The 19,451-nt window shown below is 48.8% G+C and overlaps 2 protein-coding genes across 4 annotated transcripts; one reads left to right on the top strand and one right to left on the bottom strand.

Moving 5' to 3' along the window:
- Nucleotides 1-343: 343 nt before the first annotated feature.
- CFAP97D1 (CFAP97 domain containing 1) lies at nucleotides 344-3,099 on the bottom strand. The gene is made up of 5 exons (XM_052658489.1): nucleotides 2,976-3,099; nucleotides 2,354-2,424; nucleotides 1,977-2,095; nucleotides 906-1,029; nucleotides 344-400 (listed from the first exon to the last, which is right to left on the bottom strand). Exons 1-5 carry the CDS (start codon nucleotides 3,097-3,099, stop codon nucleotides 344-346), a joined length of 495 nt encoding a protein of 164 aa, XP_052514449.1.
- A 1,501-nt stretch (nucleotides 3,100-4,600) lies between these two features.
- Nucleotides 4,601-17,822, top strand: DUSP3 (dual specificity phosphatase 3). 3 transcript variants are annotated; one of them, XM_052658486.1, is made up of 5 exons: nucleotides 4,601-4,774; nucleotides 7,592-7,645; nucleotides 7,922-8,148; nucleotides 14,131-14,363; nucleotides 17,196-17,325. In XM_052658486.1, exons 1-4 carry the CDS (start codon nucleotides 4,650-4,652, stop codon nucleotides 14,334-14,336), a joined length of 612 nt encoding a protein of 203 aa, XP_052514446.1. In that variant the 5' UTR covers nucleotides 4,601-4,649; the 3' UTR covers nucleotides 14,337-14,363; nucleotides 17,196-17,325. The 3 variants fall into 3 exon arrangements, 2 of the variants coding, with proteins under 2 accessions (XP_052514446.1, XP_052514447.1); XR_008201048.1 differs by lacking the exon at nucleotides 7,592-7,645 and having other exon boundaries at nucleotides 14,131-14,651; nucleotides 17,196-17,291; XM_052658487.1 differs by lacking the exons at nucleotides 7,592-7,645; nucleotides 14,131-14,363 and having other exon boundaries at nucleotides 17,196-17,822.
- Nucleotides 17,823-19,451: the final 1,629 nt, after the last annotated feature.

Genomic DNA, 19,451 nt, shown 5'->3' with positions numbered 1-19,451 from the left:
AACACAATAGTACTTTTGAACAGTGACAGAGACCCATAATATAACTTCAGCATAACATTAAAGCCACGAGACCTCCTGTTTGTCTTACGGAAACAAATCACTTCCCCTTAGACTGACATAAAGCCTCAAAGCTGGTGACAAAAGGCAGTCATTTCCTCATTATATGGAGAGAAGAAACAAAAATGGAATCTAGCCCCCAAATGGATGGCCAATCAATATTACAGAAGAGCAAAATTCACCCCTTGGTTGGGCCCCTTGTTCTCCATCTACGTGGGTTTTAGGGTTTTGGCATCAATTGTGATCACCATGTTCTCTGATAAAGAGCAGCCATGTGGAGACATACCTATTTATCTCGGGAGAGAAGATATCTGGTTGTATTTCTGATATAGCGTCTTGAATTCTTGAAGGAAAAAAAAATCAGAAAGATTTATGTCAATGCCCAGGTGCTGGTGTGAAAGTTGAAGTTCTAAATACTATGGGTCTTAGAAAAGGCTTACGGACCAAAGCCAGAGAGTGGAAGTTTATAAAAACACTGCAGATGGCTTTTTTCCCACCTCTTGCAGGATTGTCCCTACATGAAACAAATCAACCACATACTGAATTGTATACCCTTCATCTTCTTTGCTTGCTCATTCAACCTAAATGAATTAAGGGATGAGGGAAGATGTTACCAGATATTTTCTGAAGCTGTCACATAATGGCTTTGCTACCAAGATGTCCTTAGCTGGTGAAAGGTTTGCTCCTGTTGTTAGCTTTGTAGGCTCTGGGCAGTTTTTCTTTTACAGATTGTTACATTCCTCATGATTTTGTCCTCCAACAATCAGGGGTCTCTCCTGAGACTGACTTTCCTCTGAACACAGCCAGATTCTGTGAGTGGATAAAACTATCACAGAGTACCCACGTGCCTGCCAATCTAACTCCGACGACTTGCGGTCATAGTGTGGTTTGCGATCACCAAGCCTCTTCAGAATGCCCTGGTTTTCCACAGTGATTCTCACTAGCTCCCGGTTCCTTGTTTCTCTGTTTAAGCTGGAAAAAAAAAAAAAATCCTAAAATAGGTGAAGAATAAAATTCTCCTTCCAGATTGGAGTGGAGAAGATGAAGTTATGATGTCAGAAATTCAGGCTGCCTGAGTGCAGGGAGCCTGCTGTTCCACGGAGCCCTGAGAACCTATTGAACCAGACCGCATTCTGGGAAACATGCAAAGCTTTTTTAGGTTAAGGCCAGTGGTTCTCAGCCCTGCAGCCTACTAGAAGATTCTACGTTATTGGTCTGGGATGGAGCTTGGGGATTAGCATTTTGCAATAGCTCCCCAGGCATTCTTATATGAAACCAGGATTGAGAATCTCTGGTTTAGGTGATGAAGATCTTGTCTACCCAGAAATCACAAATAGCTGGTAATAGCTTTGGTTCACCTTACTCCCCTCAGCTTTCAACCTGGTCTTAAATACACAAGGATCAGAAAAGACATCTTAACACTCTCCCCTACTCACTGACACACAGAGATACACACTCATCTTTCCTTGCATACATTCCGTTTGTAGCCCTGATCAGACTTCATAATTATTTGCATAAATGTCCCCTCTCTCTGACCTTGTTTTTTGAGGTCAGGAAATATACATCTCATTTCACCTCGGTATGCCTGGTGCTCAGCACATAGTAGTTGCTCAGCAAATAGTTCCAGAAACAATTTTAAGAATGCTATATTAAAATCCCAGTTTTCATCACCATTTTACGAAAGTGCTTTCCTGTGACAAACTCTAAATAGGACTCCAAAGAGTCTCTTAGGGAATAAAAGTTAGCTCTTTAACGTTAGAGAAAGGTTCTTGTTTGGGGTGGTTTTCTTTCTCCTTAACATGGTCTCTTTGGTTATCCCTCAGGATAACTTTGCTTAAGTATGTGTCTAGTACTAAAACCCAACAAGGGGGAAGTCAGTTTTGACTTTCAGAAAATGAAATGAAGAGAAATAATACTACCTCTTGGAAAAATATTCGTTCCAGCAATCCACCTTGGCGGGGCCTCGGTGGGCATTGGCGATTTTTTGACACAGTTGCTTGTTTTCGTATTCAATTTTGTCGATTCTCTTTTGTTCACCCTGGTGAGAAACCCCACCCCACCATGGTGACATCATCACTACGTGGTGCTCCCTCTCACAGTGGTGAGCATCCCCCTCCTGTGGGATTATGGGAAAGGGGAAAACTGGCGGCTACAGTGGAGACTAAGAGCAGGGCTGAGGAATCCAGGGGTGGTGTATGGAGAGGAGGAGGAAGTAGTGGGTATTTAGAAGGCTCTGGGAAACTGGACCTCTTTGGGACATAGATAAGGTACATCTGCAGATGGCAAGAACAAATACCTGTAGTTTGCTCAATTTTAAGATGTGATGTGTGTGCGCTGCTGGAGGTTTGGTATCAACAGTAGGCTTCACTGGAGAGGAAGGAAAGAGAGCAATGTTATGTCACAGGTATCCTGTTAGTAGCCTTAGAGACTCTGCTCACATTCTACACAATGACACTGATTAAAACATTACAAGTTTGAATTCTGAACCAGTTCAGTTCAGGGATTCTGGTTTAGTTGACTTTCCCAAACTGACATCTTTTGAAGAGTTTTGAGCAGACATGAAAGCATGATGAGAGCTGAGAAAAATAAAATTTACAGACAGAAATGTTCCTTGAAGCTAATGAAAGAGCCTTTCTCCCACTCTTTCCCAATATGACTAACCTGGCTACTGAATGCTGCAGTCTCATCCTCTGTCTAGCTTTTTGGCTTGAAAGAGCTTAAATGAGTGTTTCCATCAAGGGAACTCCCTGGTGGAAGATAAATTTTGTCACTGACGCTAATGTCGTCTTGATCAGACTCAGCAGATAAGGCCATATCATTGCAAAGCTGTGTACTGCTCTGGTTTACCATCACTATCTCTTAAGGTGAGCCGTTTCAGAATCCTAGTCATAGTGTCCAGTTTAAATTGCCCCACATACCTATTTGTATTCTATTCTTATGAAATGCGTAGTGGCTAAAGTCCAGCTTCTTCCTGAAGGATGTGCTCTGTCTATGATTAGAGACAATTACAGGGTAGGCCAGATAATCCAGGGAATTGTTCATCTTCTCTTCCTAGTCTCACTTCTGAAATGAGGCACCCAGGCCTCTAAGTACCTCTGTGAGGTACTTAGAGGTCCATGATGGGTTGTCATAGTTACCCAGTTATGACATCAGGGATAGGTCCCCAGGGAAGAAAGAGGAGCAGTGGAGCATGCCTGGTTGTCCCTGGGCTTCTCTTTTGAAAGTTAACCTAGGTCCAAGTCAAGATGGGGACTGAGGCTCAGAAGATTTCCCACCTGCCTGGAATGCAGGTGCCACCAAAGGCAGCAGGAAAAAGTTTGTTGTCTGGAAGGGGTGGGAAGGCATGGGGTGGTGGTGGTGGGGGGTTGTTATACACCTTGGGCTTTAAGTGTAGTCTCCACTGCAATGGTTTCCCCGAAGGTGTGAGACTACAGCTATTGGAGATATCAATACAAGATCCTTAATGATAATTTGATTCAATGTCTTCATTTTGCAGATGAAGAAACTGAAGTCCAGAGCAACAACCAAACTGCTCTAGAGAAAGTTAGTGGCAGAACTGGGCTCGGGATGTGGGTTTTCTGAATTCCCAGCACCACAGTTGCTCTTTGGAGGGTGTGGAGATCTGCCATTTTCATGCCAGTGGAGGAGGATGGTCATTTACTGGTAGCCGGACCTCAGTAAATGATGAGTTGCTGACATCATGTGGCTTGTAGTGGGCTGGCAGCTGCTCTAGGAGGTGTAGCGCCTAGAGGGTGCGCTACACGTTTGCTGATGGAGGGAGAACACCTACCTAGTACTCACTATGCAAAGCTGGGCGCTTTCCTGGAATGTTATATTGAATCTTTCAAAAGGCCCTAGGAGTTAGGTGCTTTTATTACCCCCATTTTTTTTTTTTTCAACAAACAGGCTCAGAGAGGTTAAGTCACTGCCCAGGGCCAGAATGCCATGCTTGTTTGCATAGAGCCCAAGCTTTAGGCTGGAAGAAATGTGCCCCCGAGTTGGGCTTCTCAGCCTTTAACCTTCGTAGGGATCCCCAGCAGGGCTTGTAAAATGCACATCCTCCCTTAGCAGGTCTGAGCTGGGCGGCGGGGTGGGGGCGGGGAGGGCGGAGATTTTACATTTCTGACCAGCTCCCGGGTGAAGCCAACGCTGCTGGTCCGCAGCAGGCAGTCAGAGCTCACAATCGGAACCCGGGTGTCCCTGTAATCCTGAGAAAATTAAGCGACACTTGGGTGTACCCCCGGTCAAGAAAAATTTTTATTGCGCCCTGCATTTAGTCCAGTGGAGTTACTGCACGTCCATGCCTCAGCGGGGGGTGGGAAGAGGACTCTCCGAAACTCCAGGGTGGCAGCATTTCCGCCCCGGATTCAGGCCCAGAGGTCTTTCCCCGCGTCCCCCGGGCGCCAAGCGGCGCACATACTTCCCGGAGCTGAGCGCGCCTGGGCGCCCGCGCTTCGCCGCTTCCCGCGCCTTGCGGGCCCGCCTCCGGGGCGGGACGGGGCGGGTCCCGGCTCCGGAGCCCCCGCCCAGCTGACCCGGCCGCTCTCCCCTCGGCTTGAGGCTGCCCGGGCGTGCAGGGCCCTGCCGCCGCCATGTCGGGCCCGTTCGAGCTCTCCGTGCAGGATCTCAACGACCTGCTCTCGGATGGCAGCGGCTGCTACAGCCTCCCGAGCCAGCCCTGCAACGAGGTCACCCCCAGGATCTACGTGGGCAACGCGTGAGTCGCCTCTCTCGGGCCCCGAGACGCCCCTCCAGCCCCTCCCCGGGGCGCCCCGCCCACCCGAGGGCTGGGGTGGGGGCGTCGGCGGGAGCGGGTGGGGGGAGCCGGGGCGGGGTCGCTCCTCCGGAAGCCGGGGCCGGGGCTGGGCTGGGGCTGGAGTCACCGCCCACCCTTCGTGCGTGGGGCGGAGGGGCTGGACCCCGCCCCATCCCAGCTCTGTCCTTCCCTTCCCTGGGTGGTGGAGACCCGGGGCCGCTCGGGCAGCCGGCGTCCGGCCCGAGGCCTCCACCGTCTAGGTGCTCGGCCTTGGGCGGTGTCGGGGCGACCAGGTTCACTTAACAGGTGGCCCTATGTCGCCCGACCGGTCTCCGGCCCGCGCGTCATGTGACAGCTGCCTGGTTCTGCAGTGAGGTCACCGCGGAATGTCTGCCTTCGCTGCCATGGCAACGGGGTGACGTCACAATTCGGGCGTGGAATTTTCCCGGCGAGGCAGGCTTAGATCGGAGAATTGACATATCCCAAACTTGGGGGTTCAGAGATCTGGGCCCACGTTTCCTCGCTCCTCCCCCTACCTTCCACTTAGAGTTTGATTTATCTAGAATTCTAGAACGACCCAATTTATGATAAAACCCTTGAGGACCCGAGCCATCACTTAGCAAAGGCTGCCAACCTTCTCGCCACCAGGAAATGCATTTATTATTTATCACTTAGGAGTTCTTACCAAATCGATTTTCTCATTTTCTCATAGTCAAACTACTAGTAAGAATTTCTCAGCAGTAGGAGATAACTAGTGATAGCCATTCTGAGAGGTGTTGAAATCTCAGCCAAAAGTAAAAAATAGATTGCCATGCCTGTGTAGCCTCCGGAGGGCACAGGAGGTTGGATTGGATTTTCATGAGACCCTGAGGCCCTAAGCTCCGTGGGCCCAGAGACCGCAAGTCTAACCCGGTTCTCTCCTTTTTCACAGGAAGAAATGATGGCCCAGAGCAGGTGAGGGCTTGTGAGGTTAGGGTCAATATCTTGTTCATGTCTGTATCCCAGGTCCTGGACTAGGACCTGATGCTTACTTTGCCAAGGACTGCCGCAAAAATGGGGGTCATCACGGAACTAGGGGGTCTAGAAGTCAGGTCCCAGCTTCATGGGGGCCAACCTCGTCCATCTATCACTCATTCACCATATGGAGCATCACTGGTGTCAGGTACTGAACAAGGTTCATTCACAGTGTGTGTGTTAATTGCTCAGTCGCGTCTGACTCAGTGCACCTATGGACTGTAGCGTGCCAGCCTCCTCTGTCCGTGTAATTTCCCAGGCAAGAATGCTGGAGTTGGTAGCCATGCCCTTACCCAGGGGATCTTCCCAACCCAGGGATCGAACCTGGGTCTCCTGCATTGCAGGCAGATTCTTTACCATCTGAGCCACCAGACAAGCCATCATTCACAGTAGTGATGGTAAAGTTGTTAAATGTTGACTTAGTATTTGAGAAGGAAGATGAATGGCAGTGACTCTTCAAAGTTAGTTATTTTAGAGCCTTTTTAATGAGCAACTTTACAGTTGCGTGCAGTGTCCTGATAGCTAACAAAGGGTACCAGAATCTCATCCAGAGTCCTCAGTAATTGCCGAGTTCTGAGAATAAGCCCCTTTCCATCCACCCAAGCAGCAAGGGGCCTTGCACTCTTGGAAACCCTGCTCTCTTGGGCAGTTTGGCTCAGTCAGCTGTCACTACTTCCAAGGTTGGAAACCAAAGATGTGACCATCTGGTGGTGGTCTAGGGTGGCACGTGCCAATGGCCACTGTAGAAAACACATCCCTTGCCTTTAAGCAAATCTGACCTTGACACAGGGCCATGGGGAGTGCTCCACAGGGAGGATTGACTGAGTACCTATTTCTCCCCTACCCCTTGCTGTCAGGAGTGCTTTAACAAAATCAGGGCCCCTGATCAGGGCTCACAGGGCAGAGTGAAACCTGGAGGAGCCCCGTTTTCTGCCTCGTGAGATTTGTGGTTGATGTGGGCATGAGAAGCAGAGTGAGGGGGAAGATAGAGCAGGCCTTGTGTCAGGAGAAAAGAGGCCTCCTCCCAGCCCTGCCATGCAGCAGCCCTTGAGAGCATATGCACGTCCTTCGTCTGTCCTGTCGGGCCAGAGTTGAAGCTCTGTCCTTCCTTCCTCCCAGGGCTGATGTGACAGGCAAACAAGATCACGCAGGAGAAGGCCTTGTGTAAAGTGTAAACTGCTGTTTGAATTGGGACGTTGTTGTGAGATGAAATAAAGCAGCCCTTTGACTATTCAGATCGAATGTTTTGTAACCTCCACTGGCTCCCCAAGTGCTTACTCACCCAGGAAAGCTTCAGAGACGTGGCTAGTGGACTATAGCAGGAAGGATCCCTCTAGGGGATGGAAGGGGGCTGCTGCACTCTATAATCCAAGGAAGAAGGCTGCTGGGCTGTGCTGATTTCATTCTTCACTGATTCACCACATACTCCTACTGTGTGTGCCAGGTACCAGAGTACGCGCAGGGCATATGGTCGTGAAGCAGACATGGTTCCTCCATCAAGGAGCTCACAGCCTGGACATCTAAACAAATAAGCATGATCAAGCATTAGGATAGTGGCCGTGACCACGGTGTCAGGCGCTGTCTATAGAACAGCTCATTTAACACTAACAACAGCCCCAGGAATAGGTACTGTTATCATCCTCATTTTACAGATAGGGAAACTGAGGCATAGAAAGGTTAAGTGACTTGTTCAAGCTTAGTAAGTGACAGGGCTGTCTGGAGTCTGGCTCTGTTTTTAGCCTCTTGGTGTTATCACCACCACAGGATCGAGAGCACGATGCTGGATGAAGGGGAGATCAGGAAATGCTGCCAAGGGAGGTGAGATATGAGAGGGTGCACCTTTATGAAGAAGGTGGAGAAGGGCATTCCAGGTAGCGGGAACAGTGTGGGCATGAAAGCACCCAGGCTATTTGCGGCAGGTAATTGGAGCTGGCTGGAGTGAGGGCAGAGGGTCATAAGCTGAGGGAAGCCAGTAGGGGCCAGAGCACGGAAGGTTCCTTTCTGAGCCAAGAGGCTTAGTGTCTTCTCCATCTTCCTCCCCTGAGGGCTGCCAGGTAGTCAGTTGATCCTCCCCTGCTGCTGTTTCCTGTCCAGGTCTGTGGCTCAAGACATCCCCAAGCTGCAGAAGTTGGGCATCACCCATGTCTTGAATGCGGCTGAGGGCAGGTCCTTCATGCACGTCAACACCAATGCCAACTTCTACAAGGACTCCGGGATCACCTACCTGGGCATCAAGGCCAATGACACACAAGAGTTCAACCTCAGCGCCTACTTTGAAAAGGCGGCAGACTTCATCGACCAGGCTCTGGCTCAGAAGAACGGTAAGGGACCTGCCACCCAGGAAACAGTGGGAGGCAGCTTTTTTTAAAATCAATTTTTATTGGAGTAGGGTTGCTTTACTGGGAGGCAGGTTGAACTTGACTTTTTTAGAAAATAAGCACATGACAGGCCTCTTCTTGGAAAACCTGATGTTTTCTGGCTCTTGTGTGAATGGCCGAGAGCTTTGGGTCTCTCTCTGCTCACCTGGCTGCCTGTTAAGTGACCACACGGGACACAAGGTATGGCAGCCTCGGGGCCCTTGTGTTTGCATTGACTTTGGCCGAGGGTTGATTGCCAGCCCTGCTCCCCTATTCAGATAGCTGCAATAGTGAAGATTTATTATTTTCTGTGATAAAAAATCCCGAGGTGACCAGCTCCAGGGCTGGTTGATGCGGTAGCTCTCTGGTGGCTTCAGGACTTTTCTGCCACCCTCAGTGTTGGGGACTCCCCTGATGGTCCCAAGACGGCTGTGGTAGATCTGGTTACCCCCTCCCAACAGGATAAAGTGCAGCGATAGATGAGGCCACCATCTCTTCCTCATGTTTCTCTTTGTTCTTCTTCTTCTTTTTTAATATTTACTACCTTATTTGTCCTCGCCGGGTCATAGTTACAGTATGTAGGATCTTCAGTCTTCTCTGTGGGCACGTGGGGTCTTTAGTTGCAACGTGTGGGATCTTGTTCCCCGACCAGGGATAGAACCTGGACCCCGTGCTTTGGGAGCACAGAGTCCTAGCCATTGGACCACCAGGGATGCCCCTTCTCTTTTCTTAGGAACAAATAAAACAGCCCCTAGAAACCACCCAGTGGAGTCCCCCTCACCTCACTGGTGAGAGCTGGGTCACATGCATTACCTGGCTAGGGGAGGGGGGCAGCCCTGATTGGCTTAGGCTGGGTGTCAGCAAACTTTGGCCCAGTTTTTAAATGCTTCCTGCAGGTCCAAAATATAAAGCAGGACCGAAGCAGAACTGCTAGAATGCTGGCTGTCAGGTGAGGCATGCCAGAGAGAAATCCTAGAAGGCCAGAGGGCAGACAGCAGCTGACCAGGCTGGGCTGCTTGCCCTTTCTGCTTTTAGCTTGATTCTGTCAGCAACTGCCTTTACCTTCCTGCCGCTTCCTCCAGCCCCTTTCTTCTTCCCCACCCAAACCTGGCCAGGGGGAGCGACTCCCACTGAGGCATGATCAGCCCTGTTCCCCTGATTCTAGCCTGTCTCTGCTGCCCTGATGCTACTTGTCCCAGCAGCTTCCCCACAGCAATGATTTCCAGTGGACAGAGTTTACTAGCCGCTGGTTATCACACAATTGGGGCCCAGGAGGGAGGTTTGATTGCCTGGGATATCTACAGTCTTTATCATCAGGCCCTCTGTGGTCCTCCCCAGCCTCGTATACATCACTTGCCTCCTCTCCAGCTATGCTGAGCTCCGCTGTAGACAAGGATGAGGGGCCCAGTTAAGGGGATGGATTTTGCTCTTCCTGTATATCCATTGGTCATTCATTCAGGGAACTGAGAGCTCCCTGATGGTTTCCTCTTTCCATGCAACTGGGAACATACCTGACTTCGTGTGACCTCCTGCCTTAGCCCATGTGGGTTGGGTCATTTGTCTGGAGGGATCTCTCTGCATCTTCCTGACCCATCTCTGGCAGACCCTGCCTCATGCTTGAGCCCTGGATGTAGTGTCCATTCATCCATGAAGCCTGCCTGCAGTCTGAGTCCACTGTGTCCATTGTGTGTCTCCCTAGCACCTGACATAGATCAGGCATGTAGCAGGTACACTGGAGTACTGAACCAGTGACAGGAAATAATTCCATGGGTTCTAATGCCCAGTGGAAATACTTATAGGATTGATTGGTCAAGTGAGCCAATAGAAATACACTGGCCTCCAACACTGTGCAGGGCTCAAGGGAGCTGGGGGCCCATCGCTTTGGGTTGGGGGAATTGGCCAGGGACCCTCAGAGAAGGAAGCAGTCATTTCCAGCTGGGAAGATCAAGGGAGACTTCCTGGAGGAGGTAGTGTATGGGCGGGGCCTGGAAGGATGGACTTTGACCTCTCGCCTTGCTTAGTGGCTCTGAGTTCTGTGCATGCTGAGTATGTTCCAGGTTCTAGGTAATGAGGCAGCTGCTCTGCAGAGGGTCCCATTGCCAGGACAGGAGCAGGGAGAGCCCTACTCTGAATACTTTGGGTCCATTGGCCAGAGAGTGACTGGGCAGGGAAGTGGAGAACTCCCCATTTCTACCCTGAGAGCATTGGGAAAAATAAGGTTATGTTTTGGGGGTAGGGTCATGGGAATAGAAGACTGTCTGACCCTGGGTCAGCAGGTTTCCTTCACAGTAATGCCCATGCAGAGGTGTTGGTGGGGAATCATTCACTCAGCTGATCAGCAAATATTTGTTGAACACTTAGTGTATGCTGGGAATTGTAGGGTATCCAGAATCAATACCCTATAGTCCTTGCCCTTAAGGAACTCACACTCTGGCAGAGGAGGGTTGGTCTGTGTGTAACCAACAGAAACACAGGGCTGGGCTGCTACAGAAGACAATGCACCAGGTGCCAGCAGAACACTCGTAGTGTTGGCTCACATTTATCTATTGAATGTTCATGTCTCCCAGGTGCTAGTCTGAGGCTTTTATTTATCTCTTCCCTGAATCTTCAGCCATCTTGGGCCATGAGTATATTAGCTCAGATGAGGAAAGTGAGGCACAGTATTCTTAGGTGGGTCATAGGGTGATAACCAGGGTATTGGCCCAGGTTCTCTAGGAAAACAGAACCAGTAAAATATAGTATTATTTTAGGGGATTGGCTCATGTGATCATGAGGCTGGCAAATCTGAAATCTGTCGGGCAGGCTGGAAACTGAGGCAGGACTTCTGCTGACAGAATTCTTTCTTCTCCAGGAAACCTCAGTTTTTTGCTCTTAAACTGATTGGATGAGGTCCACCCACCTTATCAAGGGTGATCTCCTTTACTTAAAGTCAACTGATGGGAGGTGTTCATTACATCTACAAAATCTCTCATAGACTAGTGTTTGACCAAGCAATTGGGTGTCATAGACAAGCCAAGTTGACACATTTAACCATCACAACCAGCAAGTTAAAATTTAAACCCAGATTCCCATGACTTCAAGGATTGGGGTTCTCAGTCCTTATGCTGACAAAGGAAATAGTTGAGCTGGGGTCTTAAGGATGAATAGGAGTTTGCCAGGTTGCCAAGAGGGAGAGGGTGTTCCAGGTAGGAGGAACAACATGAGCGAAGGCACAGAGGTGAGCACGAATAGCCTGGAAAGGTGTCGGGGCAGCGGGCAGTTAGCCTGGTAAGTAACGTTTTGGTGGCTAGCCTACCCGACTAATGGTGACAGGTCACATTTATATTGGAGAAAGCTCCCCCCAGCTGTTGTGTAGGTTGGTGGAGGGTGAGGGTGGAGGGAAAGCTTAGTTTGGAGGTGAAGGGGCAGAGGTGAGAGATGATGAAGACCTGAACTGAGCGCTCTGTGTGAGGAGAGAGTAGGGATAAGAGAAGCCAAGGCTTCTTGCTCAAGGGGCCTCCCCACCTTGATAAAAGATTGGGGGAACCTTGTTGATGATGCTCTGGCCTCTCCTGACATCCCTTCCTTCCTTCATCCAATGCTGGGGATACAACAGGGAGCAAAACAGACAGGCATTGCTACCCTCGAGGAGCTTACATTTTGGGGGAAGATGACAGTAAACAAGTGAGAAACATGTGTGGCCTCCAGGGCATGGGGGTGACTCAAGCAGGGAGCAAGGGGATGACAGGGTATAGAGAGTGGGATTGTGGTTCTTTAGAAGGTGGGCAGGAAAGACCTTCCTAGGACACTGGAGCAACACCTGGGAAAAGAGGTATTGCAGGCAGGCTCCAGTCCATGGGGTTGCGAAGAGTCAGACAGGCCTGAGCAACTAAGACTTTTACTTTTTGCAGGCCTAGGGGCTGGCTGGCTGGATTGGAGGGAGGAGGGGAATGAGATGATGTCAGGCAGGGAGAGGGGACGGATTTAATAGTCTCCCTGGTGGCTCATACCGTAAAGAAGCTGTCTGCAATGTACATTGGGTGTCTTACGTTTGATCCCTGGTTCAGGAACATCCCTTGGAGGAGGGCATGGCAACCCACTCCACTATTCTTGCCTGGAGAATTCCATGGACAGAGGAGCCTGGCAGGCTGCAAGTCCTTGGGGTCACAAAGAGTGGAACACAGCTGAACAACTAACACATACATACATTGTTTTGATTCTCTGTGTTTGTATTTGACATTCACGGTCCTTCTATTTTGAAATGGTTTTGTTGAGGCATTAATTGACATTCCCTAAACTACACATAGTAGAGTTTGGTAAGTTTTGACATATGTATACATCTGTGAAGCCATAACTACACCCAAGATGGTGAGTTTATCCATCACCCCACAGATTTCCTTCACCTCCCTTTGTGACCTCTCCCTTCTGCTCCTCTCTCTCCTCCATTCCCAAGTAACCACTGATCTGCTTTCTATCACTAGACAATAGTGTACGTTTTGTAGAGTTTCGTGTAAATGGAGTTGCACAGGGTGTGTGCTTTTTCCGTCTGGCCTCTTTCACTCAGCATAATTCTTTTGTTTCTTCCATGTTGTTGCCGTAGCAGGAATGCCTTTTTAATGCTGAGTAGTGTTCTGTTGGATGGACATTCCATAATTTGTTTATCCATTTACCTGTTGATGGACATTTGGGTGGTTTTCATATTTTGCTTTTGCTTGAAATAGAAAATTCATGTAGGTTAGTACCCATATCGCAGTGTGTAGATCAGTGCACTGCACACACCCGTGTTTTTGTTGTTCGGTTGCTAAGTTGTGTTTGACTCTTTGCGACCCCATGGACAGCATGCCAGACTTCCCTGTCCTTCACTATCAGCCCCCAGATCAAGAAACTAAACCTGACCAGCACCCCAGAACCCCCACATGTTCCTCCCAGTGTCGCATCTCCCATCTCCACACCACTATCCAAACTTCTAACCGCATAGCTCAGTTTTGCTGGCCCCCTTTTTTTTTTTCAGTTTTGTCTTGGCCACACCTCGCAGCATATGGGATCTAGTCCCCTAACCAGGATTGAACCCGTGCCCTCTGTAGTAGAAGCCCCATGTCCTAACCGCTGGACCACCAGGGGATTCCCCTGACTCTTCTACTCTGTGGGATCATATACATCCTATTTGTGTGTTTCATCCAGTTTGTATCTGGGAAGTTGTAGACTGTTCAGACTTAGTATTCATCTACTTTTCTGTTGACCAGCCTCTGGGAGTTTCCAGTATGGGGCTATTGTGACTAGTGCTGCCTATGACGTCCTGGTGGGATTCTTTTAGCAGACGTGTGTTTGCAGTCCTATCTGGCGTGAGTCTGGGATGGAATTGCCAGGCCCTGGGGGATGCACATGGTCAGCTTGAGTAGATCCCATCACATGGTTTCCTGAAGCCATGATCCCCTCCCCAACCATGGTAGCTCAGCTGGTAAAGAATCCACCTGCAATGCAGGAGACCCTGGTTCAAGTCCTGGGTCGAGAAGATCTGTTGGAGAAGGGATAGGCTACCCACTGCAGTATTCTTGGTCCTCCCTGGTGGCTTAGCTGGTAAAGAATCTGCCTGCAATGTGGGATACCTGGGTTTAATCCCTGGGTTGGGAAGGTCCCCTGGAGAAGGGAATGGCTACCCACTCCAGTATTCTGGCCTGGAGAATTCCATGAACTGAATAGTCCATGGGGTCACAAAGAGTTGGACATGACTGAGCATCTGTCACTCTCTTTTTCACTTTCCCCAGCCACAGATCAAAGTCCTAGCTATGCTCCACATCCCTGACAGTGCTTTGTGTGTTTTATATTTATCTTTGCCATCTTAGCCATTCTGGTGGGCCCAGGATGGCCTGGCAGTGTAATTTGCATGTGCATGTCCTGGGAAGAGTTTTGACTAGAGTTGAGGTGTGGCGGGCCAGCCCCAGCTCATCACGTCCCCGTCTCTCACAGGCCGAGTGCTGGTCCACTGCCGTGAGGGTTACAGCCGCTCCCCAACCCTCGTCATCGCATACCTCATGATGCGTCAGAAGATGGATGTCAAGTCCGCCCTGAGCATCGTCAGGCAGAACCGTGAGATCGGCCCCAATGACGGCTTCCTGGCCCAGCTCTGCCAGCTCAATGACAGACTCATCAAGGAGGGAAAATTGAAACTCTAGGGCGCCCCCACTGCCTCTTCTCTAGAGGTCAGACGGGGGTGGGGGTCCCTGGTTGTGATGTCACAGGCTGCCATGTTTAGGAAACACAGTGTACCCTGCTCCCAGAATCACCAGGCACTTGCCCACACGTCTGTCCCAACACGGCCCTGGGCCGCTTTTCCCCTGGGGAGCATATAAAGAAGCTTGCTGAGGAGGGCGTCCTGCTCCCTGGCGTGTCCTGTGCCTGCAGTTTATGACGTCCTCACCCTGAGGTGGCGGCCCAGAGGGGGAAGGCCTGCGACAGGCGTGCTTCTCCTGGACGACGCAGGGCAAGAGGTCTGTGGAAGTGCAAGGCCTGAGATGCTCACAGGGGCCCCTCCTGACCTCCCCCGCCCCCTACTCCGAGCCCCCACCCCTGGGCCCTTTCCTGAGTGGGGCTCTGTAAAGGAACTATGCAAATGTGGGCCCCCTCCCCCCACTGTGTCTGTCTCCCCCGAATCCTCACAGCCGTCCACGCTCTGCTCACAGAGACACGTCATGAGGTCTGAAGTTGGCTGGGGTCAGTTGTCCGTGGGTGGAAATGCTCATCAAGTAACTGCATTTTGACGATTTCCTTAGGATTAAAGATATCGAAACAAAGAGGCCCTTGTGTGGGCAGACACATCCCCCTCCGTGAAGGACTCTCCTAGATCAATAGTTTGAAAAATGTGACTCCTTAGAAGGCTTGAGTTCAGAATCCGCCTTTTAGGGATACTCGGCTCTCAGTCCCTTGGTCCGTTAGAAGAGTAGTTCCTTAGGCAGGGTTTCATTTTTCTTTTTTAGAAAACAGGGTGTTGAAGTCCAGCCTATTTAAAAACCCCACCATTTGGAGAATTACAAGGGTTTTGTCCTAGATTATAGGGCTGGCGAGCCCAAGCCACTCGTGCTCACTGCTTTTTGTCTCAGTTGCTATTCCAAGAACAGGAGGAGGAAATTGGCCAATTATAGCACGTGTGGTGTGTGTGTGTGTGTGAGAGCAACATAGCCAGTGGCTGGACAAACAGGGGGTTGAACGGGCCCAGGCTCACACCCTGCCCACTCACAGGTAGTTCTTACAGCTCTCTGCTGCCAGAAAAGGTCCTGGAGCCTTGAGAGCAAAAATGACTCAGCCAGGCAGAAAGGAAACATGACAGAACGTCCAAATGACACCTTTATTGATGGTAGAGCAAAGAAACGAAACAGCCTTTGCAAGGACTTCTTAGGATGATGTTGGAAGCCATGAACACTCACACTCACACGTGTGTACACATTTGTCAGAACAGAGGAGTTTTGCTTTGAACACAGTCTTGTTAGCACTTGGGATAGTTGTCATCAGGGCAAGTGATGCGGTGCCGTTGTCTTCAGGTGTCCTAATGGCAGAGAGGTGGTCCTCAGCTCTGCCCCCTGGCCCTTAGCACATAGATGTTTGATAAAAGTTTGTGGAATTAAACTTTTTTTTTTTCTTTTCTTGAGTACCAAATATATGCAAGGCATTGCTCTGGTGGGTCTATCAAGCTCCCAGAAGCCTGACTTGGTGGTAGGATCCCTTGCAAGGATTTGCAAAGGAGTCTTACCTGAAATGAAATATCAGGGACTTTTGTTGAATATTTAAAATTCAGTTTGAAGTTTCAATTCAGGCAGTGGTTCTGACCATGTGGAGGTGGGAAATGTGCCTTTTCGAGAATTGACCAGAAGCTTCCAGCTAGGTGGAGGAGAGGCAGGTATGCCTTGGGGCTTAACACCCAGGGGTAATGATCTCTAACTTGACAGAAGCAGCACCACCCAGCCTGGATGTCCCCTTTGCTCTGTGACTACAGCAGCCCCGAACAGACTAGAATCTGTCTTCTTTTTCAGATACCAGGCTGCCCCCATAGACCCACCCAAGTGAAATGGCCTTTTCCCCCACTGTGTCCCTCACAGAGGCCAGATAACTCTTCCACTTCATCTAACTTGATCCTCACAATAACCTTATTAACTTGGTGTGGGGCTCCTTCATGTATTGGTACCTTTAAGAAAAGGAACTGGGGTTCAGAGTGATTAGGGGTGGGGTGCTCAGGGCTTCCCAGCTCAAAGGCAGAGCTGAGGTGGAACTTCAGGTTGACTGCTCTCTGAAGCTGAATTCTTCCTCTCCTACTACTCTCCTCCTCAAGAAATGAGCCCTCGGGAAGGTCTGGGTGCACTGCGCATGCTGTTGACCCAGCCCCCATGCACGAGGCCAGTTAGTTTTGTAGCCAGAGGACAAGAGTTCAAGCCGTGGTGCCGGGGGAGGGGAGGGGCCTGCTGCAGGAAAAACAAGTGTGGGTCCCCGTTTGGGTTAGGACGTGTGGCTCTTCTCGGAATCACGTAGCATCCCTAAGTCAGAGCTTTCTGCTCCACTTCCGGAAGAGGCTCAGGAGCTGGGGCTGGGGTCCCTCTCCCACGCCCAGGTGGTGGTCCTCACACAGGACAGCCTCAGCTACTTAGGTCTGCTGACAGGACCTTTTGAAGGCCTCTTTGTGTGGGGACATGTTGGAGAAAAGGCCATGGGGAGAATTACTGCCGTCACTTAGGGGCTACTCTTCTGCTGATAACTTGGGATTTCTTCATAGCCTTTAGTCCCAGAAACCCTGTATTTCCTTCACGAGATGTGGCTCCTACTTCTTTGAGTAAAAACAAAATCAACTTCTGTTGTGTAAGAGCCAACACATGCTCATCTGGACAGCTTCCCCCTCTGCCACCGGGAAGTGATGGAATAGGAACTCAGGGTGCCTCTTTCCCCTCCTCTGACCTGGTCTCTTTCTTTGACTGGGAGACCCCCATCTAGACCAAATGAGAGCACCAAATGGTTTTCTTCTCAGTTCTGAAGCAGTACATCTTCCACAGGCTGGTCTGTTTCCCTGCCACTCCAAGTTAGCTGGAGAGCAGAAATCACCATCTTTCAAGCAAGGGGACTAAACTTGAAGACCTCTAAAGTCCCTTTTGGCTCTGACACCATCGCGTTACAAGAATCCCCATTGACTTGGACCGCCACCTGGAAATTATAGGGTGTGTAACAACATGATGACCAGCAGGTGGCGCTGTGTTCCACTCATGGTGATGGATGCTTGGGAAAATGTTGGTGCCTTTTGTGTCACAATGTTAAGATGCTAATGTTTTAATCGAAATAAGCACTGATCTTAAAATATGAAGATGTTAGCTTTTCTCGCAGGAAATTTTCTGTCATAAAACTGGCATCAAGAATCACTGAAGAGCTGACAATGATGGCCCTTCCAAGTCAAGATTTTATCCTGATTGGAAAGAGAGGCCATCTCCGGTTGAGAGAACAGATTGGTTGGAAGCTTAACTTACCTGCTGTCAGCTTTTAGGGTAATTTGATTGTGAAAGCATCAATTTTCTGGACAGAAAAGGGAAAGGTATTAAACTGGTTTTTAAAAAAATAAGTTTAATGTCTGTCATATCACAAATCAGTGTTAAAACACTAAAACTGTAACCACAATAAATGTCTTATATTATGAAGAAATGGTCTTTTTTGTCCTTCTTATTATAGTTGATTTTCTTTTATACTTTTATGCTTAGCTTTTATGTTTGTTTTTTCTAATGATCATCATTTAAAAATTCACCCTCCTGATCTAGTTATAGGTTCTGTGATGATTATATTCATGTACTAAATATTTATTGAACATCTCTCCAGTACCAGAAAATTCCTGGCTTAGGAATAATCTTTTTATTTAATTTTTAAGAATTCCAGTTTTATTACTGTGTAACTGATTGGAATATTCTTGATTGGAGTGGCCCACCACCGCCAATGAGGCAGGTAAGATTTATGTTCCTAAGAAAGGGGATAGGGGTGAGTCTCAGGGTCATCTCACATGAAGATGATGGCGTGGCATTTTAGGAGTTGAGTGATCCTGCAAACGGGCAGTCCCTAAACATCCCCTGCCCCTGGATGTTTTATAAATTCCTCCATTAGCACTAACTATTTTATAAGAAGCATTGCTTTTTCTCCCCCTCTGAATAAAAAACTGAGAGAAAACTGGGTAACTTTCCTCCAGACAGACAGAGCCTGGGCAGAAAAAGAGCCTCTCTGGTCTCCAGCTCACCATCTACGGCAGGAGGCAATTAGACTAGCTCAGTATTATCAAACCTCTTTGGCAAACTAATCTTCATATTTTGATACAAAAGCACTGATATATAAAACGGGTAACATTTTTAAAGTGGAACTTAAACATTTTAATTTAAAAGGAAATATTGTATAGGAACAGTAATAAATTCAAATAATACAAAAAGGTTTAGTAAACCTTACCCCAAACCTTCAATATCTCTCCCTCAGAGGAAGCCAGTTCGAAGTATATCCTTTTAGAAAAGTGCCACATGTGTGTAAGTGCACGTTTGGATACATGTGTGTATGTTGTTATTGTTTAGTCAACTAAGCTGTGTCTGACTCTTGCCACCCCATAGACTGTAGCCTGCCAGGCTCCTCTGCCCATGGGGTTTCCCAGGCAAGAATACTGGAGTGGGTTTCCATTTCCTTCTCCAGGGAATCTTCCCATCCCAGGGACTGAACCCAAGTCTCCTGCATTGGCAGGCGGATTCTTCACCACTGAGCCACCAGGGAAGTTCATGTGTGTATGTAGATATCCTTTTCCCCATAAATGGAAAATGTTCTACACTTTGATTTTTTTTTGCTAAACAATATATTGTACCCTCTGTTTCTTATATTCCCATTCATTTTACCAGCTACCTAGCATCCATTGTGTACAGACAAACTGTGACTTCTGTATACTGTTATTTTAAAGGTCCAGTCTGCTTTAATGAGCACCAAATATAAAATGAGACTCATGAATGATAATCACAGTGTTTTATCTGCTTTGTATTCAGTTAATTTCTGTTGTCCGTTGGGGTGGAACAGTGTCAGGCACAGCCTGATACTCAGAACTAAGGAAGGATGTTCTGTGCTCCCTTGTGTAATTTCATGGGTGTGGAAATGTCCAAGCTAACTTTTAAAAAAAAGATAGTCTCTGAGCTATGGCTTCCTGAATTGATGATCGCATTTATAAAAAGTTCAAATGCATGAAGCCTGCATTTTTTAAGTTTACATCAAAATGAGTTAATTTGCAGGCAATACCATGAGTGGGTCAT

Source organism: Budorcas taxicolor, chromosome 19, assembly GCF_023091745.1.
Source record: "Budorcas taxicolor isolate Tak-1 chromosome 19, Takin1.1, whole genome shotgun sequence".
Taxonomy (NCBI): domain Eukaryota; kingdom Metazoa; phylum Chordata; class Mammalia; order Artiodactyla; family Bovidae; genus Budorcas; species Budorcas taxicolor.
The sequence above is the reverse complement of the archived record's forward strand: the minus strand, read 5'-3'. Positions and strand labels throughout refer to the sequence as shown.

Coding starts and splice junctions, on each gene's coding strand:
- CFAP97D1 (XM_052658489.1), bottom strand. CDS start 3,099: ATGAACAATTCCCTGGATTATCTGGCCTACCCTGTAATTGTCTCTAAT. Junction 1,030..1,976: donor AACGAATATTTTTCCAAGAG/GTAGTATTATTT, acceptor TTTTTTTTCCAG/CTTAAACAGAGAAACAAGGA. Junction 401..905: donor CGTCGGAGTTAGATTGGCAG/GCACGTGGGTAC, acceptor TTTTCCTTCAAG/AATTCAAGACGCTATATCAG.
- DUSP3 (XM_052658486.1), top strand. CDS start 4,650: ATGTCGGGCCCGTTCGAGCTCTCCGTGCAGGATCTCAACGACCTGCTC. Junction 4,775..7,591: donor AGGATCTACGTGGGCAACGC/GTGAGTCGCCTC, acceptor TCACCACCACAG/GATCGAGAGCACGATGCTGG. Junction 7,646..7,921: donor AGGAAATGCTGCCAAGGGAG/GTGAGATATGAG, acceptor TTTCCTGTCCAG/GTCTGTGGCTCAAGACATCC.